We start from the raw sequence: 27,342 nt of genomic DNA on the forward strand, positions 1-27,342 counted from the left end.
GGGCCGGGGCGGGGTTCGCCCCCTCGCGCGAGAACAGCCCGCGCGGCGTGTCCGGTCACGTGAGCGCGCGGTTCCCGGCGGAGCGGGCGGCGGGATGCGGGTGAAGGTGCTGAGCCGCAACCCCGATGACTACGTCCGGGACACCAAGCTGGACCTGCAGCGCGGTGAGCGGGGCTCCCGGAGCGGCCCTCGGATCGGCCCTCGGATCGGATCGGCCCGGCCGGGCCCGGTGCAGCCCGCCCGCAAGGGATGAGGCCCGTGGCGGAGGGAGGCAGGAAGGCGTTCGGGCTCCCGTCGGCCGCGCCGCGCCCCGCCCCGGTCCCCTCCCCTTCGCCGCTGGGCTGGTGCTCGCCGGCGACGGGAATCGGAGAGCCCCGGCAGTGGGCTTTGGGCTTCCTTCCTTCCGAGCGCCGGGAGCTGTCCCGCGCGGGTGCCGGTCCCCGGCGGGGAATTGCGTGCGGTGCCCGTCTGCGGAGGAGAGCTTCCCTTGCCGCTCCCCGGGGCCGGGCGGCTGCCGGAAGCCGCATCTCGGGGTGTCAGAGCAGGAGTGCGGGGCTGGGGGTTTAACCACTGTTCTGGTACCCCGAGATTGCGCCTGACCTTAGTATTTCCGGGCTTAGCGCTTGCATTTTTTTGCACTTAATGCTGTTTTAGTCCTGGTACGTCGCGTTATGCTTTTGCACATTCATTATTAAAACTGCCAAAAATTGTGCTGATTTTACACACAGAATAATAGAGTTTTGTGGGTTGGAAGGAACCTCTAAAGGTCATCTAGTCCAACGCCCCCCCCCCCCCCCCCTGCGGTGAGCAGGGACACCTTCAGTTAGATCAGGTTGCTCAAAACCTTGATGAGGCATGTGCCATCTCATTGTAAAAGATTTCTTACTTCTATCTAGTCTAAATTTACCCTCTTTAAGTTTAAAACCACTATTCATTGTCATATCACATCTTTCTCATAGCCCCCCTTTAAGTACTGAAAGGCCACAATGAAGTCTCCCCAGAGCCTTCTCTTCTCCAGAATGAACAACCCCAGCTCTCAGCCTTTCCTCATGGGAGGGGTAGTCCATCCTTCTGATCATGTCTCTCCTCTGGACCTGCTCCAACATGGGCTTCTAATGTATGTTCTTTCTGTTGCAGTTCCAAGGAACTATGACCCTGCATTGCATCCATTTGAGGTTGCTCGAGAGTATGTAAGAGCTCTGAATGCCACAAAGCTGGAACGTGTGTTTGCAAAACCCTTTCTTAGTTCACTTGATGGCCACAGAGATGGAGTTAATTGCATGGCCAAACATCCAAAAAGTTTATCTACAGTGCTGTCTGGAGCTTGTGATGGAGAGGTAAGCTTACAAACCACAACAGAGAAGGTACCTTTCTTTCTTATTTTATTTTTTCTTTCTCTTTTGTGTTTTGTTGGGTTTGATTGGTTTTGCCACACTTTTCTGTCTTTGTTCAGCATGTTACCTTTATCCTCACTCAGAAGGTGAAACTTTCTGCTGCTCTGTCACTCTACCACTGGACAGGGGAGACAAAATGTAAAGAAAGGTTCATGGGTTGAGATAAGGACTGGGAGACATAACTCACTTATTACCATCAAAGACAAAACAAACTGAACTTGGGGATATTAATTGAACTTATTATTAACAAAATCAGAGCAGGATAAGGAGAAGTAAAATAAAACCTTAAAACTACCTTCCCCCCACCCCTCCCTCCTTCCTGGGATCTCCTTCCTCCCCCCCAGCAGCATAGGTAAATGTGGAAAGGGGGTTACAGTCAGTTCATTACAAGTTTTTCCTGCCTCTACGCAGAGAGAGGAGTCCCTCCACCGCTCCACCATGGGCCCCTCCCATGGGAGACAGTTCTTCATTAACTTCTCCAGCGTGAGTCGTTCCTACAGGCTGCAGCTTTTCACAAATTGCTGCTGTGTGGGTGACTTTTCCACACTGTGGAGTCCTTCAAGAGCAAGCTGCTCCAGTGTAGGTCCCCCACAGGGTCACAAGTGCTGGGAAACCTGCTCCATTGTGGGCTCCTCTCTGCATCGGTCCACAGGTCCCTGCCAGGAGCCTACTTTAGTAAGGCCTTGCCATGGATCACAGCGTTCTTTGAGTGCATCTGGCCTCGTCTTCTCCACAGGCTGCAGGTGGATCTCTGCACTCCCATTAACTTCCTCCATGGGCTGCTGGGGCACAGCTGCCTCACCATGGTCTTCACGACAGGCTGCAGGGGAACCTCAGCTCTTCCCTCTCCTTTCCTCACCTTGGTGTCTGCAGAGTTATTGCTCTCATGTATTCTCATTCCTCTCTTCTCTGAGCACAGTTACATCTGCCCACTAATTTTTGTTCCTTCTTGAATGTGTTATCACAGAGTTGTTACCACCATTTCTTATTAACTTGGCCTTGGCCAGTGGGGGGTCTGTGTGGGAGCTGTCTGGCATTGGCTCTGCTGGACATGGAGAAGATTCCAGCAGCTTCTCACGGAAGCCACCCCTGTAGACTCCCACTACCAAAACCTGGCCATGCAAACCCTATACACGTTGTGATTGCTTTTCGCTGCCCACATGATCACCCCCACTCCTCCCCCTAAAGAAGTTAAACTGTCAGATTAGCTAGGGGGAATGGGCACACAACCAAAAACGTTTTGGAATAACAATTTTTCATACTACCTAAAAAAGGCTAAGCCTATATGTATTTGATTATTTTACATAACAATTATAAGTAGCAATCAAGGGCACTTTAATTGGAACTAGTTGCAGAAAAAAATACCTGTCTTTTCTGAATTCCCTGTCTTTTCTCACCCTTACATTGCTAGTTTGATAGTACTTGAAAGGTGTCTTCTGGGCAGTTGGTTGCTTTCTGCTTTTTATAGAAAGTGCATGTCATGCAGTAGTATAAGGGACGTTTACCTTTTCAGAGAGAAGTGGAACTAATTCCTATGAAAGTTTAGCCAGATTTCTTATCCACTGATAGAACGAATAAAGTACTGGGTGCTATAAATACATAAAAATATAAAAACTGACCTCCATTTCTTTGTTGTTGTTTTTTTTAAATGAGCCCAAAAGCTTTGAAACAGAAACCTCTGTGAGAGTTGGACATCTATAGACAATGTAGTACAGCAACTGGACTGAAAAAACTCTGTTGGTTTCAAATTTCTTTGTGCTTTTGTCTTTAAAGGGGTATTTTTTTTGCTAAATTTATAACTGCTGCTGTTTTTTAGCAAAAATTCTAGTTCAAAAATAGGGGAGTGCAAAATGCAGAAAGTATACAGCTTAGGTCAGGGGAGAGAATAAGAAGGAAAGAGCCTCACTTGAAAAATTATTTTTCAAGAAAGGAATAATTAAATAGTTTTTTAACATTATAAAATCTGACCAGTGTCCAAGTGTAGTGGTTTGGTCCAAAATACTCGTTACTGTTTATCTGCTGTGAGATAAGAATTAGGAGAAATGCAAAGCAGGCACCAAACTTGAAAGAATATAAAGAAGTTTATTAACAGACCTAAAAGAAGGGAGAAAAGAAAAAAAATTATACCACCTTCAGAACTCTCCTCCTCCCCCCACCTTCCTCCCTTCTCCCACTGACAATGTAAAAAGACAACTCTTAAGATGTTCAGTCTGTTTACCACTTCCATAATAACCTTGTTCAGTCCATTTAGAAGGAGAAGTCTCTTCTTGCTCATGCTATGAATGAAAACATTATCACAACGAGACAGCCGCCCACTTCCAAATATCGTTCAGTCCATTTAGGAAGAGGAGTCTCTCTGCTCGCATGTGAGTCCCTTCCTTCAACTTGCAGCTTTTCCCGCAACTGCTTTCGAGGGTCCACTCTTGAAGTTTTTTGGGGTACAATTTTAAGGTTGAGCCGTTCAGAAACAAAAACAGAGGCCCTTATCCTTCCCTGGGAGCAAAGGGTCTTCCTCATCTTCATCGTTAGGACTATCTCTGGGAGCATCTCTAGGAACTGAGGTTTTCTCCTTTCCCATTTGGAGCAAAAGTCCTCATCTGGTTCATCTCTCCCTGTCCAAACTTCTCATGAAATTACAGCTGTGTCAGCATCTGCCTATCTCAGTGCAGGTGCTTTTGCTCACGAGTTGAACACTCCATCCCCCATATCTTCATGAAATTACAATGGGTACTCTGATATATCATAGCTTCAGAACAGAATTTCAGCTTTAAGCATCTCCTCTTTCTCTTCCCTCAGGTTTTCAGCTCTTCACAGCAGTAGAAGGGTTAATCTCACCTCGGCCTTGCAGCTTTGCAGCTGGAATGTTGAATTTTTCTTATCGCAGTGGAGAGGGGGGAGAGCCGAGCCGCTCCGGCTGCCCACGGCAAGGCAGTGGGGGGGGTTCCATGGCTGGAACAGGTCCATGGCTCCAGGATGGCCGTGGCCCGGCCCGGCCTGGCCCAAGCAGGGCCTGGCCGGGCCCGCTGGCCCCCACACGGGGCCCGCAGCCACCTGTGCCAGCACCGGAAACGAGAGAGAGCTTGGAGGGGGAGTTTGCCTATTCTTAAATGTGGATCACAGAGGTGTTCACAACTTTAAGTGGCTTAGAGAATTGTCCATATTCAAACTGGCCAGCTGATAGGTTCTATCAGTTCCCAGAGGAAACTGTAAGCACCCCTTAGCAAGGACATCCCTTCCGGGACTATGCTTGCTAACCTATGACACCAAGCCAGCTCTGCCATTTCATTGCCACATGTGTGATCTCTTGTACTTGAATTGTGAACTGCAGCTGTGGGCTGTAGAAAGCTTACAGAATATTTGCTCCTCTGTTTTTAACAGGTTAAAATTTGGAACTTGACCAAACGACAGTGTGTTCGCACTATACAAGCCCACGAAGGCTTTGTTCGAGGCATGTGTGCCCGTTTCTGTGGTACGTCATTCTTCACTGTAAGTATTATATGTCTCCTTACCAGTGCAGCAGCACAGAGTACCTGTTCACCATCTGTTTTCCACTGAGAAACGTGCTCTCTGCTGTAAAATATTTAAATACTGTATGAATACACTTATTGAATGTTTTGACAGTTCTATTTACAATGAAATTTTTTCTGATGCTGTGATAGGGATGTCATTCAAGACCATCCAAGGGATAACTACCAGAAAATAGCTAACAGATGGTCATGTAATTAAGACTCGAATAAACTAGTTTTCATTAAAGTAGTAAATGGATTGTGTTTATTGAAAGACATAGAAGCATATAAAAAAGTAACCATTTGCATATACTATGATTAAAAATAATCTGTTTAAGTCAAGATCATTTCATGTGAATAAAGCTTTATTAATTCATAACAACCACAACAGATTCAGTTGCATGTAAACTGCTTGGAAATAGTATGTCTTCCTGTTGGCATTAAAACAGTTCTAAGATAAGACAACAAGAAGAACTGTTTTTGAAAACTGAGGTGTCCTGAGGTTGTGCTTCATTTGAACTGGTCATAGAAGAGCCATTTTCACTACATTATATTTGTCTTTTCTAAGGTATATACCAGGTCACTGGGACAGTAGTTACGATATAGGGAAAGTCACAATAAAAAATCCTAAGTGACTCCAGGTTAGTTACTCCCCTTTTGACGATCCCTCTGCCTGAAAATTGAGAGAGGGAGAGAAGAAACAGTAGTAGTGCAGTCAGGTAGGGGAAGATAAACTTGTAAAGCTAATATTTTTTTAGGCCTGTTTGCACGATCCGGGTCACTGCACAGCCATGCAAAAGCTTGTGCTGGCATTAGTGCAAAATTTGGAACATGCAACCAGAGCAACTGGAAAAGTTGCCTTTTAACTGATTACAGGCTCATCAAAGTGACTTCCAGAAGATGATTTGCAGTTTAAGGTGCCAGTTGATTAAAAATCACAAAATGTAGCCTTACAAAATAGCCATCATTCCAGCTCACCTTTTTCCTATTTAGCTGTCTATTTTGGAAAGTGGAAAAGCCTTGTGGATGAAGATAGACAGTTGAATAGATGAAGGAAAGGTGGTGATGGGAAACAAGTGGCAAACTGAGAATCAGTAGCCTGCTCTCAGAAGCAGACAGATCCCCAGACAATCTCTGAGCAGCAGCCCCCACCTCCTCTTTCTGCTCCCACTACCGCAGTTTTTATTGCAGATCATTGTTCTGTGTATGGAATCCTCCTTTGGCCAGTTCAGGACATCTGTCATGCCTGCATCCCTCCCAGTCTGCTGCCCACACCAAGCCTGTTTGCTGGTTGGTGAGGCAGGGGTGATGGAGACAGAGTGGGAGCAGGGGGAAATGCCTCAGCACCGTGCAACCATTGTTCAGCAACAGCCAAGGCTTGGGTGCTGTATCAGCACTGTTTTAGCCACAAATCAGAAACACACTGCCAGGTGGGCTGCTATGAAGAATGTTCACTCCAGCCAGACCATGTACATGTTTTAACAACATATTATGACCAGGAAAGCTAATCTGTAGCTTGGAGTTAAAAAATGGAACAGTGAACGGGCAGGAGGAAGCGTTTGTGTATGTCACAGAATGTTTTGGTTTTTTTTTTTTTGAAAGGATGCCTGTATTTAATTGCAAAGCACATCTAGCAAAATAAAAGGGAATATATTTACATAAAACTGTACTTGATTTCTCCAATATTTCCAGGTTGGCGATGACAAAACCGTGAAGCAGTGGAAAATGGAGAGCCCAGAATATGGAGAAGAAGAAGAACCTATTCACACAATTCTTGGAAAGGTAGTAAATCTGGGTTTTGATTTTCCCATACCTCTTCTTTTGAATTAAGTTTGAATCATTTTTTATCTAGTTTTTGAAGGAGAGAGAAATAATGTGATATCACCTGTTATCATTATGGGTTGTAAGGTGATGGGATCAAATTTTATAATGGCACTTTTAAAGTATCTTCACATTTTTATTACATTTATTTTACATGTGACCAGAAAGGACTACCTCAAATGCCATCAGACACTGCTTAGCTCTGTCTGTACTAATTATCCCTTTCCTGCAAACTGGTCACATTTCTTTGTAGTCTCCTCAGACATGTTGTCAGTGCTTAGTCTGCATTAAATAACTTTCTTTTCATGCTGATACTTCGCAGCCATTCAATACAAAATATTAACTTTACATCTTTCTTTTTGACAAAAGTAGTCTAAAAATATATACTTTGGCACCTTGAATTTATGGTAAGCTTTGTTAGGAAAAACATTAAAGTTTTTTCCAAATACATAGTTTGAAACTCTTTAGTTATTGCAATGTCTACGGAATCCATTGAAGTCCCCACTGAAAATTCAGTTGCACTCTTAAAATTTTCATTTGCTTTAAAGACAGCCAGGATTTTGTAAATATGCCTTTATTGCCAACTCCATTGTAAATTAACAAGAACTGCATACATGCACCTTAAATGAAAAAGAAAGCTTGCCTACTGGTAGGGGTACGTCTGATAAGACTTAGTTTCTGGTAGCACTGGTGACGTAATTTTCAGTAATATAAATGAGTAAAACCATGTGAGACTCCATATGCGATGATTTGTTGATCTTTTTTCTAACAGAACATACTTGAGTATTTATGCATACAATTGGGTTTTTAAATTTTTGTTTGGTTTTTTGTTTTTTTTTTTTCCTTAAAGACAGTGTATACAGGAATTGATCACCACTGGAAGGAACCTGTTTTCGCCACCTGTGGCCATCAAGTGGACATTTGGGATGAACAGAGGACAAGCCCCAAGTGTTCTCTGACTTGGGGTTTTGATAGCATAAGCAGTGTAAAATTTAATCCCATTGAGGTAATGCTTGTGTTGCATGTTGGAAACCAGTATTTTCCTTGAGCAGTATGAGATCTAAACTCTGTTTACACCATCTTGAATTTTTTTCTTCTAAATTTAGATTTTATGTTTAATGCAATATTTAGGGGGAGGTATACATACATTTTTATGGTTATATTATTTTGGAATGTAGTACCATATATTTTATCTTCCTATCTTTTGTCTCTTTTGGTGGGGGAGAGGAGGAACAAAAGCAGGGCAGTCTCCATTCTGCCCACAACAATACATATCTGGTACCTCAGTCATACAGTGTAGCAGTTATCTGGCTGTGGAGCTGCCAGTTCGTCTATTCCAGTATTCTGCTACCTCTGACTGAGACTTCTCACCCTCTCCATGGCAAAACAATTGCATTTGATCTTTTACAGCACTTCCTATTACACCCTTTGACTGGGCTATGTTCATAGAATAAGTGTTTATGAGGATTTGCCTGTTAGTTTTAAAGTAGAGGGCACTGCATGTATTTTGAATCTTACAGAAAAAGCTATTTATAATGTTTGTGCTGAGTAATTACCTGCACAGAAAAAGAAACTGATTGGCTGAAAAAGAAACTGATGACCAGCTTTGTGAAATAGCTTAGGTATCTAATGTAAGCTGTTAACCACTCTCCAGAAGTATTTCAAAGACCATACACACTGGTTTTGGTTTTTTTTTTTTCAGACTTACCTTTTGGGAAGCTGTGCTTCTGACAGAAATATTGTGCTGTATGATATGAGAAAATCAACTCCATTAAAGAAGGTAATATTTTTAAGAGTAATTAATGGCACTAATAATCATCCTGAATATGTTAATAGCCTGTAACTGTTGGTGACAGTAGAGAACGGAAAGCTCTGAACTGTGAGTTCACTGAATTTTCAATGTCTGAGTCTTCTGAGTTTGAATTAATGTTGGGATTTAAACAGTGCAGAGTTAGAAGGGCCTTTTTCTGCATTCAGACGGGCTGTCATGCTCTCTCTGTTGTAATTCTTGATCAAGTGCCTGACTTGACAGCAATTTCACAATAAGAACTTTATGTTCCTGTATTGTGTTCTGTCTATGTATGTATGTTTTTAAAATTTTTTTTTCTTCTCCTTGCCAGAAGGAAAAAAAGTAGCTTCACTACTGGAGAGCCTTGCTCTGCATTTGAAAATGTGTTTTTCCTTTGTAGGGAGCTAAACCCTTCCCTACTATAAACATTCAGAACTCTTTTGCAGTGTAATCAAAATAGTATTTATATGTGGAACTTACCGATGACATAGATTCCTATTTAACAGAATATATGTATTTATTTTAGCTAAGAAGCTGGTAATTCATACACACATATCAAATCTCTATCAAGTTCAGTAGTTCTGAGCCCCAGAACTATCTTAACAATATTCTTCTTGAAATACAATGTTCTGGCTTGTGAATATGCACTCAGTGTTCTCGTGTGTTACATACTGTCTCCAGTGTCATTGATTTGATACACACTAGAACAGGATAATCGTATTTAGTTATAAAATAGGAATGCTGTTGGCATAACAATATTTCTTTCTCTCCCTGTACCCCAAGAATTTTCAGTGAAGTTTGACTTGGACTACTGAAGCAGTGCTTATAAAAACTTGTCAGAGATGCCAGCTGAAGACCTGAATGTTGAAATGAGCTCAGCTAGTGCTGCAGAGCTGCAGTTGCGAGGTCAAAGGATGCAGTTTGATCCTTTGTGAACTAAGTTTAAATCTAACAGAATTTTACATATGGATATATGCTAAATATATGACTGTACATACATGTGCATATAGACCTGTGTGCACGTGTTTGTGTACCTCATGTAAGCAGCGTGCTGAGGTGCATTTCCTCTTCTAGGAATAAAACACTGATTAGTACTTCCTTGCTTCCATGGACACAGTACTGGGTTTCTTCCTGGGATAGGGGTAATTCTGCTGTGGAGAGGAAGTGAAATGTCCATTTCTGCATTGAGAGCCAAGAGCTCTGGAACTCTGAAGAGAAAGGTTTTGCTTATTAGAGGTACCTTACTTATGTATGGGCATTGGTTTCTGGCACTGCTGAGTTCCTAGGATTTGATCAGCAAAGCAGCTGGAAGTCAGTGGGAGTCCCTTCATTAATGGAAATAGGAGTACAGCTTCTCACATCATGAAGCAGTAGCTCTGTTGCCTGTTTGTCCTGGGTGTGGGTTTTGAAGCCTTAAGTTTTAAAAAGGGAGGGATGAGATAGTGAGATGCTACCTAAGTTCATGATAAGAACTGGTCTAAAAAAGCTGGAAAACATGAATGAAAGCAATTCTGTTGAAAGACGAGGAAAAGGTTTTGGTAGGAGTTGGTGCACTTTAAAAGTCATTCTTGTGCAACCTGTGGGATCAGGGAAGCTTAGGGTGTTTTAAAGATAGACTTTAGCATTTAAACAGCTGACAGGAACTGTGTTTTCTCTTGCTTGTTACATTCTTAGGTGTTCATCTCAACCAAATACCTTGTAGGTAGTAAAGGAAGACAGGTTAATTATTTGGGTAATCTGTTTTTGTGTTAATCTCAACATTTCCAGGCTGGCACTCTTTGTGAGCAAGTGTTCACAGGTAAAATAAATAAACCAAGAGAACCAAGTGTCAGGGACTTGACAATTTTGACTGGTCTTAATAAGGACTTTAACTTACCCATTTTATAAGATGACGTACAATAGATTAAAAGTAACAGTAAATTATGGCTCTGGTATGGGTTTAGATAGTTCTGAAATGCCATTATTGATGTATTTACAGCAACTTAAATTACTTCCAGCCCAGGTTGCCTTACATAGTTGTTACTAAACCTAATGCTAGAACTGTGAGACAAATGAGAAATGAGAGACAATCTCATTTCTTAGGCACTGTTTTAATTCCAAAAGCCGCTGCTGAAATGAACTGAAGGCTTGTAAATTTCGGTGAAAAACCAAAAGATTTGGAGCATGACCGAACTTGACTCCTTTTGAAAGAGCTGGATTTTTTGGCAATATTGAAGTTATTTTGTGACATGATTTAAAGTACTTATTATATGTATGAGGGGTTAACATTAATTGTGTGCTTATTTTGCAGTGGCTGATGAACTTGTACAGGAAGGAATAAAGAACAGTCCTTGATTATTAACTTCCCAGATTTGTGCAAGATTTATAACTAGAACAATACTGAAATCTTGAGCAAATTCTAGTTGTCACATTAGTGTAAACAAGGCATTTCAGTGGCCACTTCTTAAACTAGAGATCACTTTAGACATCTGATTACATTCAGTGCTGGCTGAATGTAGTTCCTGAAAATGAGCGGTGTTCTGCAGCACAGACTTTATAATGAGCAGGGTGGTGTCGCCTAGGAATTGAGGACTTAGGGAGAGTTATGAGCATAGGCACACGTTCATTGTAATCTTTTGGAGGGGTGTTCAGTAAAGTCATCACTATTAATTTGTTTTGAGACTGTGTTCATTACTGTAAGGGTTATAATTGTACAAGTATATTCTGAAATATGTGTGTAAATTTATGGTGTTTGGTCTAGTAAGCCAAGAACAAAAATGAGATTTGAGTACCATAGTGTTAAACACCCAAATTTCAGGATTTTTAAGTAGGATTATAGCTGGCCTGGAGCATTGTAGACAATCCTGTTTAGAGTTTTTCAGTTTGTTAATAAGTTGCTCTGCAATTACACATCCACTTTGTGTCAGGCATACTGAGTATAGTTCTTATTTTTAAATAGATGGTTGGAAGTTCCTCTCAGGCTTGGCACAAACCAAAGCTGCTGTGTCTGGTGTGTCAGGTGACCTCCTCCCTGCCTTGCCTTGTCCCACAGGGGCCTAGCTGTCCTCCAGGGTGGGGACATCCAACGTACGTCTTCCTAATGCCTCTTGTCTGCAGTTAGCATAGTAGAAGGGTCTTACTAGTCTCCTGTCAGCTGCCTTCCTCCCACTTCAGGGCCAACTGGCCTCTTTGTTGGCCATATGCTTACAAGCAGCAAGCAAATCTTACAAATGTGTGAGGATGATTCACTGCTGCTACAGTGATAGTGCTGAGTAGATGACAACACAGTAACTTCTGTGCGCTTTGCTGGCACTTCTGCAAGAAATGGCAGCTGTCCAGGAGAATTCATGAACTACAATTTCAGACATCAAATAATGAAGGGGTAATAACTGGGAGAACATAAAAATACTACAACTGCTTTGCAAATGCTGGTTCACAGCTTCAATTAATGACTATATCCCTTGAAATAATAATTTAATTAGGTATGTCTATCGATTACTTAACTAAAGGTTCCTGTAAATAGGATAGAGAAGTGAAATTTTTTGGAAGTTCCAGATTTACTTGTTGACCACTAGCAGGTTGCTATGTTAAATGACCACTTTGAAGAGTTTGATTCTAAGGTGGTTTACAGAGGAAAGCTTAATTGTTGTATAGCCCAAAGCAGTAAGCATACGATGAGAAACAGGAGGTTCTTGGGTTTCACTTCTAACACTGCTGGGGAAACTTCTGTCATGTACTATTCCTCTGCCATAATTCTCTATCTACAAAGTACTTGTCTGCAGTTGTGTATAAGAAGTTTTGAACTATAGTGAGTATTTTACTGCCTATAACAAGGTAGCAATGTGTAAATATATTTCAGGTTATCTTGAACATGAGGACAAATACACTGTGTTGGAACCCTATGGAAGCTTTTATTTTTACTGCAGCAAATGAAGATTACAAGTAAGTGTAACCTTGCTTTTTGATAATCCTGGACATGCTATATTCTTAACCTCTATCTTGGTGATTTATGATCATGCTAAAATAAATTTTTTAAACACTACTCAAACTCTAAATTTGAATCGCTTAATAATCTAGAGAATTATAGGCATACTGATTTTAAGAAATATTAATTGACAGTAAACTACCTCTTTCTGTATGTCTCAGTACTTGGGGGGTAAAAAGTAGTGTAACTTAGAATAAATGCAGCTGAACCAGTGCAAGTGTAACTTGAAACCTCGAAAATAAATACTGTTGGTCTAGTCTGAGGCAATACAAGTGTTCATTTTCTTGCCAGCTCTTGTGAAGCTTGATGCATTGTACTGATCAGCTACTTTGATGAGAACATTTCTTAAAAAAACCCCAGATTAATCTTTTGTGAGACAGTTCTGAGTTCTGTAGACTGCAGTACTTATCCTTTCGATGTCTCGGAGCAGTTTTTTACTTTTGAACAATACTATTCATGTGAACAGCTAATCTGATATTGAAAAAGCTGTCTCTTCAAAACTAGGCCATTTCAAATGTGCTCCATATCCTTTTTTCCAGGAAGTCACTGATCTAACAATAGATCACTGTTTTCTTCTAGAACATAAGCATTTTATCACTTATCTTAAGGCTGTTTTTCTAAGGAAATGGAATCTGACTCAGACCTTGAAAGTAGTAGTATATTCAATGTGCTGTTTTTCTAGTATTTGTGTTATGTTATGGTAAAACTATTAGACTACCTAATCTATTTGTTTATAAGTTTGGGGTTTTTGTTTATGAATTTGCATTTTGGTTGGCTTGGGGTTTTTAAATTTTTTTTGTTTTCTTCCTCTTGCTAAACTAAAAAATTACTGTCAGGGACAACTGTCCTCTTGCAGCCTGAAGCACTTAGTGTGCAAAGGCAAATGCATATATCAACAATGCATATGCAAGTATTTGCTGATTATATGGAGTAGCAGTATTGAATAAGATGCTGCATGCTTTCTTTTGGGGAATTTAGAAGGAAAAAGCAATAATCACTATTATAGTGTTCAGTAAGATACATTTAATTTCAGTTATGCATTCATCTGCAGAAAGGAGGGGGAGAAACCTGGTGAATTAAATTTTTTTAACATAATAGTTCTACTAAATAGTATATCTTAAGCAGGTTTCAATAAATGCATTGTCTGTAAAACACATACGCTTTTTTGATGGTCTACACAGTGATTATTCCTAGCTTGTGCCACTTAGCTTCTTTATTCAAAGGGAGTAGAGGTAGACTTTATCTGAGCTTTGAAGTCCTTAAGAGCAAACCAGCTGTGGTCCAGCAGCTGGGTGTTTACTTTTTAACATAATGCTTTTCTATGGACAGTGGGCTCTGCTGAGCTAGCATCTCCATGTGTAAGGACCAAGCTTTCCCTGCACTCCTACACTTGCTGCACCAAGCTTTCCTTGCACTTGTCTGGCCTAAGATAGGCAGTAAGAGAGGGTGCCAAACAAATGGAACTTTACAGTAGACTCTGAATTACTAGGAGTTCACAATATGGAATATTTAGAAACCTTCCAGAATTGGTAGGCTTACTGTAATGATTCAGAGATGCTTCTACAAGTACAGGGTGCATACTTAACATCTGAAGATGGAGTAAAGGAGTCCAGTGTGATGCTTGGAGTCAGTGACCCATGAACAGATGATGAAGGGAATAGTGGAGCCTGTCTGTCCTTTGATAGTGAGCAAGAAACCTAGGTCTGATCCAATAACTAAACCTTGTGGTTAACAAACTCCTTTCAAACCCTAAACAGTGCAGTTTTCTTTCTTTTCAACTATGAGCTGCTTTAAGGAGTTCCCTCTGCAATATGGGTCTATCCTCAAGTGTGGTTTCTGTAAAAATGTGCTGTTTACTTAGGACTTATTATGATACTAAGATGTTGATGTATTTATTTTAAAGCTTATATACTTTTGATATGCGCTTTCTTGAATCACCTGTGATGGTGCATATGGATCATGTGTCTGCTGTTCTTGATGTGGATTATTCACCCACTGGGAAAGAATTTGTGTCTGCCAGCTTTGATAAGTCCATCCGCATTTTTCCTGTAGACAAAGGTCACAGCAGGTGAGTAGTTTTACACCTTTCTCTCTTGCTGTCATTCATTCCAGTAACTTCCTCCCAAATCCTCAAAATTACTGATTCATTCATTAACATCTTCATTGGGGCATTCACTTCCTGTGAATGTCGAAATCTTATGCTGTCAGTAGCTTGAAGCTGATAGGCTGTGTAGTTGACATAACTCTGGGGTATGGATCAAGAGTGAAATTACTTAACAAGTAGCAGTACTTCCACAATATGGAATTAAAATTAGAGTGGATTATTGTGCTTAGGTCATTCATATTTTACCAAGGTGAATCTCATTTGATCTCCCTCTCTATGCATCTTTAATGGTTTTAGGTTGCTTTATACTGTTTCTGTCACCACTTAAGTTTGCAGTGTATTACAACATTGTAGCATTTGGTTTCCGAGGGGTTGTCTTCATCTTATATGGATGATTGCTAAAGACATTATGTAAAATTGACTGCTGTGTGAATTCCTGAGAATCAGTTTGGGACCCTTTTGTGCTCTGTTTCAGTGCGCTTACTACCTTTTGTTCATATTTGGTTAACCTGGTTTTGATTTGTAATACAGTGCTTTGAGTACAATTCACTTGGATTTAATTTTTCATGTAGGGTTTCGTAAGTCAGTATATTAAATATTTTGCTGGAGTTCAGATTGAATCTACTCTGTCTCCAATATTTTTTATTTTTCTTTCAGTTTGATGAAAACTGAAGCAAGTTATTTGATCTTTGTGGTATAATTTGATCTTCATAAACCTGCCTTCGTTATTCTTTCTCCCTCCTTTTACTTTATTCTTAATTTTATTTTACTTCTGCTTGACTTCCTCTCTCCAACCTTGTCCCCCTACAAATTTGTTACTTAGTCAAGTTCTAGGTGGTTTGTGGGCAAAAATGTTGAAATATTGGTTGGTGAAGGAGTATATTTTTATTATTGATTGATGAAATTATGCATGCTGTGTAACTGTGCTCCTGTGCTGCATTAAAAAGTGGGAGGGGCTGTTTACATTTCCTCTAATCTACAGATAGTTTTCATTTTCTTTTTCTCTTGCAATAATACTTTAAATGTGATTAGGTAGTGCAGTTCCTTTGTAGGTTTGTTTTGGTTCTTTTACTGATTCTTGCATTATTAAACAATATGGTTAGCAGCTTCTTTGTATGCATTAACAATGTTCACAAAAGTGCTGATATGCAAAATTAACACGCATCACTGAGGAGAAGTTTGCAGGCCCCATAATGCAACAATAAAAGGCTTTATTTCACATTTCAGCAGATTGTTGCCAAGGCCTGTGGAAGAGTTTTTTCTCTTTGTCCCCACTTTTTCCCCTTTTTGTGTAGTAGCCATAAATTTAGTGAGGAGAAGCCTTACAAATGAAAAATTTTGCTTCATGTAAGCTGATTACAGTGTTCTGGTACACTTAAAATTCTTTAGAAGCTGGGCTTCTTTAGAATTGCATAGTTCATATTAATCTCATGGAATGGAGAAAAGTCTGTAAATAGAAGATCTTATCCTACTTGGAAAACTGAGAGGGTGGTTAAGAATATCTGTAAATAAAGATCCTGATGCTAGTCTAGTTTTAACTTCTGATGTCCTGCCAATCTGAAAAACTCCTAATTCAATTGCTTTCTATTTGATTTTTAAATGAGAATTTAAATAATGAAATTGTTCAGCCCTAAGAAATAAAGAGTTACTATGAAGTTGATTAAATTTAGTAAATGCTTAGTAAACAGAACTGTATTTCTGTGTGAACTTTTAAATGACAGATCCAGGTTATTTCACCATGTTTTCTTTTTTTTCTGTCCCTGAAAAATGATATTTAATACCTTGTGATCACAGACATAGAATAGGCAACAGCTGCAAATTTAAAGTATAGAAAGGAAAAGGACTTAGTTCCCCAAAGGTGGGTGAAGAAAAGGTTTGTTATTGACTCATGTAGTAGAAGGAAAGTAAACATAGAAATTCTTGTGAAAGTGCAGATGTGCACACATGCTATTAAAGAGTGAAAAGCTGATGTGAGTATTAATGTTTTCTGATGGTACTTGTACTAATTCTTCCACATAATTGTTCTTGTAGATTATTGCTTGCTGGTGAATTACAAGAGGTGATTAAGCTTATTAAAGCTTATTTATTCTGATATATTGATTACTTTCCTTTTTCTCACAACCATTTTAGCTCAGCCCCTGTCTAGTTTCTCCACAGCACCTGAATAGATGCTGTTTTTGTGTGTCTTTTACATTATTACTTGGATTTTCCTTGCAAAAATAATTGAGTGGAAGATAGAGAATAAGCTGTAGTGCCTGACTGATGCATCTATTTATTGGTGGACAGTAAATAGGCCTTACTTTTTCTTTCCTTCCAGAATGCTAATAAATAGCTAAAATTCCCAGAAAAGTGTATTTAGTCCTTTATTTTTATAGCAGAAATAAAAGAATAAATTTGTTTGATACCTACTCAATGAAAATTAGACAAGAGTTTAACTTAAATATTGGTTTAAATGTAGCATGCAGGAACATTTTTCAACAGCACTTGTTGAGCAGGAGTCTGATCAGCAGAAATTAAAAAAGAAATGGAGTCCATTTTTGGGTAAAGGAGGGAAATCACAATGAAGAGTAGCAAATCCATTGCTGTATCATAAATGGACATCTGGGAGGTGTTTCTTTGGTGTTCTTTCTCTTATTTGTTAGGGTGGTGTCAGATTCTTTGGCATCTATTTTTCTGCATTCCCATTTTGTAATACTCTCAATGTAAAAGCATATTAATCAAAATTATTTCAGGAACGGTATGCATTTCATACTGTATACCTTTGGCATGTTTTGCAAAGAGTGTTATTATTTAACTCTTTACTGTAATTTCTATGAAAGCACTTATTTAAAAAGCATCTTATCCTAGGTGGTCCTTTATCAGTCTGTCACACTTCATTTGTATCTCTATCTGTAGAAAGATAAGATCAGCACAGTGTTTTAAAAAGTCAGATTTTTTAAAAAACAACAGCAAGAAAAAGTAAAAAAAAAAATTTGCCTTGAACAGAATGCTTTCTGCTATTTGAAAGGTAATGGTGAGAAAAGTGATGATAGATGACTTTAAAATGTTTCTCTTTGCTTTAGGGAGGTTTATCATACCAAACGAATGCAGCATGTCATCACTGTAAAATGGACTTCAGATAACAAATACATTCTGTGTGGCTCAGATGAGATGAATATTCGCCTGTGGAAAGCTAATGCTTCTGAAAAACTGGGAGTGGTAAGAGTTGCATTTTGCTTTTTGTTATCATGAGATGTTTGGGATTTTTCATTGTTATTACAACCAGTTAGCCTCTTCAACTTTTGAAAACTTGTTTCTAAAGGGAGGCTGTAAAATGTTTGACATTTGTGTTTAATTTGCAGACTGCTGTGCAGTGTAGCTCATTGCATTTACTGCAGCTTACAATAATAATAAATGACATGCCTCCTGATTGCTACACAAGATGACCTTTTTTGGTCTTGTTTAATGTTAACAACAATCATCAGTTCTATCTAAACTAGATTTTTTACCTGTGTGCTAATGGTTAGAATCCATCCCTTACCACTGGAAAGAAGGTAATAAATTCTGTTTAGCCATATTTAATTAATTCTATTTAAGTTTAGAGTTTCTGCTTTCAGAGATTTTGACTGGCATGTGATTAGTTCATGTTCATTCATTCAGTTTGTTTGCTTAAAAAAAAAGGTATAAAAGTAAAAAAAAAAATCATGCTGTGATAAGCATATGTATTGTAAAATAGACTGTTGGCACTGATGTGTAGTTTGACACTGAGATTGTCATTTACCTGTCTAACTCTCAGATACCAAGTGGGCAAACTAGTGTGATATCTGAAGTCCACTTAATTCAATGTAAGTCTGTTTGATTGAGGTGTTCCTAGTGTGAACAATCACCAGCCTCATTAAATAAGTCTTTCCAGTTACACTTGTTCAAATGTTTATGTACAGGTGAAGCCCAAATGTTCCCTTTCAGTTACCAGCTGCATAGATTCATATGCATAGTTGTATCAAAGTATTGAGTGACTTAGGAGAATGAATTTGGCACTTTGCCTGCTGGGAGTAATCCCTTTATGTGGCTTTATATTGTTATGGTATTTTGGAGGTGCTTACACTACCTTTTCTGAGCCCATTGGCAGAGCTGTCAGATAATGTCTGGGGGAATTTCTGCTTGATCTTATGAAAGGATGCGAAGAGATGAAAGGGAAGCTGTGATTTAGGGAAGAATGTGGTACAGTTGAGATGATGGATCTGTTGCATATTTATGTCTGGAACTGCTTATGATTACCTGAAGCTCCATCAACTTTAAGTATCTGTAGGAGGGAAGTGAAGCAGAGCTGCAAGAGCTGGCAGGTGGAGGGAGTGATAGGAATTCTTAGGGCTACACTGGAAACAGGATAATTGATGGACTCCTGTGCGCTGTGAAACACTGGATACGGAGTAGCACAGCTAAAATAACATGTATGTATATCTTCAGCCATGACCCACCATAGGTATTGGGAAATCTGTTATTCTCATTTTTGCTATAGAGCAGTAGATGAAGAAACCCACAGCTTTGTGGTCTCTGCAGTAATTGTGATCACAAACTACTGTTTAGGTTGAATTTTTTAAATTTTAATTTTTTAAAGGATACCTCTTTTTTTTTTTTTTCTTCTGCATTGGTTCTTGGGATTTTCCCATGTGGTGCTTTGGTCAAACACCTAAATACCAGTTCCATAGTTGCTAATTTCGGGGATTCCACAAAGCTCATTAGAGACTTTACTTTTGGATTTAACTTTTGTGTTGAATTTGTTTAGATAGTGCAGTGTTGGATAGAAATACTATCTGTTTTCCTTCTGTTATATCCATATGCTCATGGCAACACCCTTTTCACCTGATTTTATGATATTAACTGAAACTTTCTCCATTTACTCACTATATTTTTAGTGAGAGATCATGATGTTTCTCTCTAAGATGCTGTTCTGTAACAATTGTCTGGTATGTTCATCTTTACTCTGAGCCCTTTGCGTGAAGGACAAGTGGGTAAAAAGAATGTCACAAATACCATTTTCATGTAGAAGGGTTCCTAATATTTTCAGATGTGAATAAAAAGTTGACTTTATTGACTACTAGATGGCATTGGCTTCTTTTCTTGTGAAAGAGTAAGGATAATTGTCTCTGGGAAGTAATAGGCAAACACAGCTACTCCTGCATTGCAGAAATATGGCATACCAAAAGGACAACTTAGCTATTGTTGAAGTGTTCAGAATGTAGACTGATAAGTGACATTCTGCTGTTTTCTGTAGTATTTGTGTCAGTGAAAACTGGCCATGGATGGGCCTAAAAAAAGGCACTAGTAGTTGTGACTACTGGGTATTGGATATGGTCTGCACATTAATACTCTTGTGTTCTTTGACCTGACAGGAGTCCTACACAAAACAGCCTTTGTTGTTTCCTTCGTGTTGTTGCTTGCTTTGCCCCTTGGAGTCTGTGCCCGTGATTCAGTTCTGCTCTTCTTCCAGTAAAGCTTTTGTAACATGTGTAAGGGTGTATTTCTGTCAAAGCGCTTTGGCTCTTGGCTCCCAAGAGAAGCAAATCAATAACTATCTATGACACAGGTCAAGTGACATGTGGTTTGTTTCCCCTCCCCCCACCCCCCCACCCCCCATTTTTTGAGGTTTTTTTGGGGGGATTTTTTTTTGGTTGGGGATTTTTTTTACTCTCAGAAGTGAAAGTCCTCCCATAATTTAGAATACAGAATTTATCATCCTATCTTAGAAAAAACACCTCGCAACATCAAAACACAACTTAAGAAAGCAAAATTATTTAGAAATAGAGAAAGAACTTAAAATGGACATAGTGTATTACATAGAAAAATTGCTCTCACTTCACAGGACAGTGATGAACTTGTGAAGAATTACATTATAATGGGAAGAGAACGTTTCACATCCCCGTATCTTATATGGAAATGTGTTCAAGCATGGTTTTGTTGAAGCCATGCATTTAGCAAGACTCAGAATTTGAAGCTGCCTGAAGTGGCTATAGTTGTTAAAAGTTTTTTTTTTAGAAGCAGTATGAAATTTTAATTTTTAGATATTTAGAGAGTAATTGTAGCTAATAGGACTCAGGAGTCCTCATGGCTTATCACGCTCTTGGATATATCTTGGAAATGTTGCTTGGATTCAGGCAACTGTGCCAATCCCTGTTTGATCCAACCTGGTAGTTCCTGTGATTCTTAACACTGCAACTGTTAATGGCTATTTAGCAGGTTCCACTGATTTTTTTCAGTATCTGCTTCTTTTTTAGAGTATTGGTGTTCTTATCTTCACAGGCATATGCTTGCTCATTTTATGAATGTCCAGTTCTTCCACAGTCTGTGGCTATTTTTTGAATGTTTTGAATATTCAAAGCTGAACATTCAGTAATTCTGTCAGAAGTGTCAAAGTATGTCTTAAATGCTTAGTTGCTTGGTCTGCTATTTTTCTTTGCTGAGAAGATTTGATTGAATGACTCATCCAAAGGTCACTGTATTTCTGTTATAATGCTAAAATCTTGCAATACATTGTATTTTAAGATGGATATTTTTGTGCTGGGGTGCGTAGAAACCAACATCCTGAAAAAGAAAGAAAAATAGTCATCTAACATTTTTTGTTTCCTTTGGTGAGTACTTAGTTGGTTTTTTGCATTGCTGTGTTCCAGAGAAGTTACAGTGAATATACAGTACTCATGCTACGGCTGGTGAACATTTATCCAGTTGGAATGTTGTACTTTCTGAACCGCAGCTACCCGAGAAGTCATCAGTTCTGACATGCATGTTTCTTTTGGGTTTTAATGTCTTTGGCACTGCACTCATTATTCAAAATCAGTGAAACATGAAAGAAAGAAGAAAAGTCTCTGGAGGAGCCCAAGGCATCTTGTGTCTCTATCCACTGACAATTAAGTCTGCACAGGTTTTACATAGGGGTAACAAAACCCAAATCTCTCTGTTGGAGCTACTGCAGCGGTTGCTTTAAAATAATTTTCAGCATTTAGGTTTTAATGAAATTTCCTTAATTGATCAAAATGTATTATTAAATAGGACATAACAGGTGTTATTTTTAAGGCAGTAAACATCTATCTCTGCATGCTCAGAAGCAAAAGACTCAGTTAAGACTTGAGAAACTCTAGACTGTTCAAATACATAAAATACGACTTAAGTATGTTTGATGCTTTTACCTGTGCTTTTGAAGAAGTTTGGGATTTATGAAAAGGTAAATGATTTTGACTTTTGAGGAGGAAAATAGAGCCTCATCTGAGTGGAAAGGCTGAAAAAGCAGCAGTGATAGAGCAGATTTCAGTTAATCGTGTACAGTTAATGTAATTAATAGAAAGAAAGGGATAGACTAGGTTTTTTTAAATTGTACTGAAAGCAATGAATCATCAGTAAGACTTGTAAAAGCTGCATTGCTCTTCAGTCTACTGCCACATTAAAAAAGAAACTACACTTCTTAGAGTGTGAATTCTTAGTAACATTACTTCTGGGAGTAACAGCTGCAAAATTTCATCTCTGTTACTTTTATGAATTAGAACAGAGCAGTGGCTTAGGATGCTTAGTATTTTAGTAAAACTACTGATGAGTGAGTGAACAATAGTGGAGCATAATAGGTTTACTGCTTTCTTAAAAAGCAGTTTACTGCTTATAAGTAAATAATAGGTTAACTGCTTTCTTAAATGCAGAAATAGCAGATTTTGAGTATGGGCTGGTAGAGATAGGAGAAAGTGCAGTTAGAAATCTTGGTTTTCATCTAACAAAGTGCGTTAGCAGGAGCACATCAAAACTGTCTTTAGCCATTGTTTATCCTTTCAGTCTGTTTCTAGTATGTGGTTCCATTTTCTGAGATAATCCTGATAACAAGCACTACCAGATAGTGTAGGACGTGGCATTCTTTTCATAGTGATTTTGGGCTCGTGATTCAGTGCACCTGTAACTTCAGCCCTATAGCTATGATTTTATGCTCTTTGCATCTACATTGCTTTATATTACCTTTCTGTTTTTTGCTTTTGTCATCCATTTAGATGTAAAGAGATCAAAATTTCTGGTCCAGGAAAGAATGAATAATGAACTTCATGGGAATAAATTTAAGGAAGGTGTTTTCAGCAGAGCAATACAAAAATAAATAAATACAAGCTATGGTGTAGAAAACTGCTGGGATATATCTGCATTCTAAAAATATATTGCATCTGTGCTGTTGCCTGCCCTAACCTAGAAGGGCAACCTGAAGAGGACAGATAAACATTCGTTTTGTATTCTCATGCTGAATTACAGAAGTCTTAATAGTGTGGAGTTTTAAATACAGCCCTCTTGAAGAGGAGAATTTTTTTCTTTAAGGGTGGTTTTAGCTTTTAATCAGGGCTCTGCAAAAATGCTTACTTTCCTTCTGCTTAGATGGAAAAATAAGCAGTCAGTGTCATCAGGAGGGAGGAGAAGAGGCATGGGCAGTTTCCTTGAGGAGGCATTTACTGACAACTTTGTTGCATTTAAAGAGTTTTTTTTCCCCTTTTTTCACCCTAAGTATTTGCCGTGAAGTCCTTCTGTGGCAGTGACACAAACCAGCTATGTTTCTGCCACATAATCTTCATTTTCCTCAAGTAGGAAAGAAATTGCAAGTTCATTTTTGGAACATATGAAAAAACAGTCATATGTCACCTTTAAGCATGTCTTCCCCTCATGATGTGACATAAATCCTAATTTATTAGTCCCTATAAATGAAATCTCTAGTACTGCAAATCATGTAGTGCATCTTCTCCAGTCCAAAACAGAATGGGAAGTAACACTGTTCTCTTCAGCTGTTCACACTGACCTTTGTAAAGTGACTTGCAAGAGAGAGTTGGAATTCAGTGCATTATTGCAGTGTGCTTTCTTAGCTATCTGCTATCTCTCATAAAGGAAACTTGTCATTACTGCAGAATTTTCTTGTACAATTGTGTGGATGAGGGTGCACTTAGCACAGCCGGGTGTACTGGCCGCTGGCATCCGGTAGTTGGATGGAAAGTCACCAGCTGTGTGCCTTTCCTCTATACCACATTACCCCTAAAAATGGAGTCAGGCTCCAACACCTCTTAATCTATATTAATTATTTAAATAAGATGTCCTGGATTTATCTTTAATTTACAGATTCACCTCTTGTCTGTAGAATCATCAAGGTTATACTAAATCGGCAGCAATTTGCTCTTCTAAAATTAAAGGAAAATCATTGCATTTAATTAAAATAAAGCTCTTTAATTTGGATTATGTTGGCAGTTTTCTGCAGAGTGGGAACACCTGGGATTTACTGAGAGTGAACCAGCTATTCACAGGCTGGCTCACAAGAAAGAATTTCAGTAAAAGGGGTAGGGTAGCTTTAGTGGGCTAAGACCGTAAAATTTATGCAATTTCAATTTCAGAGGCCACAATGAATGTAAGTAAAGCAGAAGGATTTGGGTTTTACGAAGAAGAGGGTGTGGAGACCAGGTTAAGAGCATCACGTATTTCTGATGTCTGAATAAGAATTTTCTGAGCCATGAGCAGTTCTGTACCTGGTTTCTTTATTTTCCCAAATCAGAAGCTCCTTTGTGGTATGTTTTATCAATACTTGTTTTCAGACCATTTATGGTAGTCTGGACCAAAATCATCTGAGTGTGATACTTATTTATTCAGAATTCATGAAAAATTCTACCAGAAGTCACATACAAAAGTGATCTCCAGAGTGGAGAATAAATAGCCAGTTACTGATTTCACAGGGGGAAAACACATTTCATTATATTTTAAGTGGAATTTCCAAGTGTGTGTGTAATAAAGTTGTTGGGTTTTTTACTGCTTTTTTTGTTAGCATCAGTTTCTGTCTTTTCTTGAAAGTGAGAAATTAGTGACACTGAGTCGTTTACGAAGCTGAATATATAGAAGTTTCCTGAACTATTGTTTTACTTTTAATATTTTAAATGGAGATAGTAGTTTATGACATAAATGTGAAATGGCGCAAGACTGGTGCCATGGTTTAATTGAAAATATGAAGGGTTTTAAGATGTTTGAAGTATGGGAGTTACAGAGTTTGGGCAGTAGAGTAGGAAAAAGAGGATGGGATTATCATCATCCCATATTTAATACTAACAGATTTTATGTTTATGTGAAAGATCACTTGACTGAAATGCAGCTGAAATTCCCAAAGATCCAAGTAAATCCAAAATACATAGAGATTGCTGCATTTTTGTTTAAAGTGTGCATTGCTTCATGAGTAATAGCAAACAGGTTTTTTTCCTTTTGATAAATAAACATTAGGACCAAAAGAAAAAAACCTAATTGAAAAAAACCATCTTCTGTAGATTGGCTGTGAGGAGAAGGTGTTTCTTACTTTCAGTGTTGTTAATGGTGGCTCGGACAGAATTTTAAACGTGAATTAAAAATTAGTCTTTTGTGGCAATATCAGCTCGCCTGTATTTCATGTGTTTGTGATACTAAGACTTTTTTTAGCTGCTTGATGAAAGTTGGAACTCCCTGTGTACCGTATAGTCAAGGTAATACTTGAAATCTGATACGTGCATTGTGCTTCCCAAGGGATCGAGGTGCTGGGTAAGATTTAGGCCACCTGAAGAGCTGTCTGTAAAGCTGTTAATGAAGACAGTTCCTCTACAGCATTTATAATTACACTGCCTAGTGATTAAAATGCCTGCAAATCTTAGTTTTACAGGGAAAGTTGATCATCATCAGAGGTTAGGAAAGACTAATCAAAGAGTGTTTACTGTCAGCTATTTATGTTCTCTTTTGTTCTCGACAGCACATTAAAATCTAATTCTTGGGAATTAAATGTGGTTACTTCACTCAACTTTAAAATGATGATAAATTTTTGTGCTTGAGCATTGGGATATTGTTGGAATTTTAGGTTTTTTAATACTTACCTACCCTTATTCTGAAGGAATTTGCTAGAAGGAAGCCATTTGAATGAAGAGTTAAAATTTGTAGAGAAGACTGACAGTTAAATCTCTGTTCTTCTATAATGTGCTTGTCTGTGTTGTTCTCCCTGTAGCTTGCACCCCGAGAGAGGGCAGCTATGAATTACAATCAGAAACTGAAGGAGAAGTTCCAGTTTCACCCTCAGATCCGGCGCATAGCTCAGCACCGACACTTGCCCAAGAGTATTTATTGCCAAATCAAGGAGCAGCGGATCATGAGGGAGGCTCGGCGGCGGAAGTACGTGTTCCTCTTGTGCTCTTCTGGCTTTGCTTTCTCTTCCTCTTAATAAAATGCATCACTGCAGTGCTGCTTGAGCAGCAGCGTATAGGAGTGATAGAGCTCCTTCTAACATCTGAATGAGTGATCCATGAGCTACTGGATTGATTCTAAGGAAAATGCAGACAAGTGCCAGCGTCAGTGAGGACTGGCTGCTTCCCAAAAGTACAATGAGAACATGGCAACAGATACCATGTTGTAAGGAGCCACAGTGCTTGGTTAAGCATGACATGATGCCCCATCGCACTGGAAATAGGATGGGCTGTTTTGGGTGTGTGGTGGGTTTTTTGTTTTCGTTTGGTTTTTTGTGGGTTTGTGGTTTTGGTTTTTTTAAATAATGTCAAATTCCAGAATGAATGTTTTATGCCACCTGGATCATTGCCATATTGGAATTTCTAGGAGCAGGAGGTGCCATATTTTGCTGTGCCACTGAATTAACAGTAAAGTGGTGGGCCCTAGTCATTGTCATTAGCTAAAAAACTCTACAGACTTGAGCAGCTGATCCTGTTGAGATGAAAACCAAGCTGAGCTCCCAAGGAAAGGCTCAATTTGAAACCTTTCTAAATTAGCCAACTTTAAAGTTACTTCTAAAAGGGCTGATCCTTCTTCCAAAAGGAGTACATGGCTTTTGAGTAATAGAAAGAGAAATTCTAAACTTTTTTGGTTTTCTGTGTAGGATAACTCCATTAGTAGCTTGAGGAGGAAGCCAGTATTTCTTAAACATTTGTGCTGACTACTGAGTTTCATTTTTCTGTTTTTTTTTGTTTCTAGGGAACTGAATCGTCGTAAGCACAGCAAGCCGGGATCTGTGCCATTTGTGTCAGAGAGGAAGAAGCATATTGTGGCAGTAGTGAAATAATTGTTTTCACATGTACAAAATGTCACAATGAAAGAAAAATGTCACTATTGAGAGAATACACTGTAGAAAATTTAATGGACATTGGTAAGACAGCATATGGTTCCAGAAACAGGACTTTTCTTCCAAGGTTGTGCATCCTCTGACTTCTCAAGTCATTCTTTGCTTTGAGTAGTTACAGGAATTTCCCCAGTAATCTTTTATTGCCATTTGTCTGACGTTCCTGGCCCAACACTGCGTATTGCAGTGGAGTTTGACCCTTTTGATAGAAGCAGATTACTTGGTGGAGGATATCTGTAATTCCAGTTCTATTCCTTGGTACTGTTACTACAAAAAAAGGATGAAATAGGTTAGTATTTGTCAAAGCAAAAAATCCTGCTCCATACAGAGTTACAAAAATTATTGTCCTTACGCTGTCTGTTTTTAATTTTTATTTAAACAAATTTAATAAACAAGTGACCTTAAGCAGTAGACTAGATTTTGATTATTCTAACTGATTATTCCAAATATCTTGCATTATACTTCTTACACCACAATATATTATTTTTCTTTTATCAAAAAAGAAATTCATCAGGATTTTCAGGCATCTGTAAACGTATTTATAATTTTTCTCTGGCTTCTTAACTATTGTTATATAACTTGACCAAAATTCTGACTGTTGAGTTGCTAATATTGATAATGACATAGTTGAATATTTTTTTCTCTTTAAAACTTACAA

The 27,342-nt window shown here is 38.8% G+C and overlaps 1 protein-coding gene across 1 annotated transcript; it reads left to right on the forward strand.

Annotated features, from left to right (window-relative positions):
- The first annotated feature begins 34 nt into the window (after positions 1 to 34).
- DCAF13 (DDB1 and CUL4 associated factor 13) lies at positions 35 to 27,095 on the forward strand. The gene is made up of 11 exons (XM_082302674.1): positions 35 to 164; positions 1,138 to 1,337; positions 4,773 to 4,880; positions 6,593 to 6,682; positions 7,572 to 7,727; positions 8,424 to 8,501; positions 12,349 to 12,431; positions 14,378 to 14,542; positions 17,641 to 17,776; positions 25,566 to 25,729; positions 26,540 to 27,095. The coding sequence occupies exons 1-11, from the start codon at positions 95 to 97 to the stop codon at positions 26,625 to 26,627; spliced, it is 1,338 nt and encodes a 445-aa protein (XP_082158800.1). The 5' UTR covers positions 35 to 94; the 3' UTR covers positions 26,628 to 27,095.
- The last annotated feature ends 247 nt before the right edge of the window (positions 27,096 to 27,342 follow it).

The sequence above is a fragment of the Coloeus monedula genome (genome assembly GCF_965178545.1).
Source record: "Coloeus monedula genome assembly, chromosome: 1".
In the NCBI taxonomy this organism is placed as follows: Eukaryota; Metazoa; Chordata; class Aves; order Passeriformes; family Corvidae; genus Coloeus; species Coloeus monedula.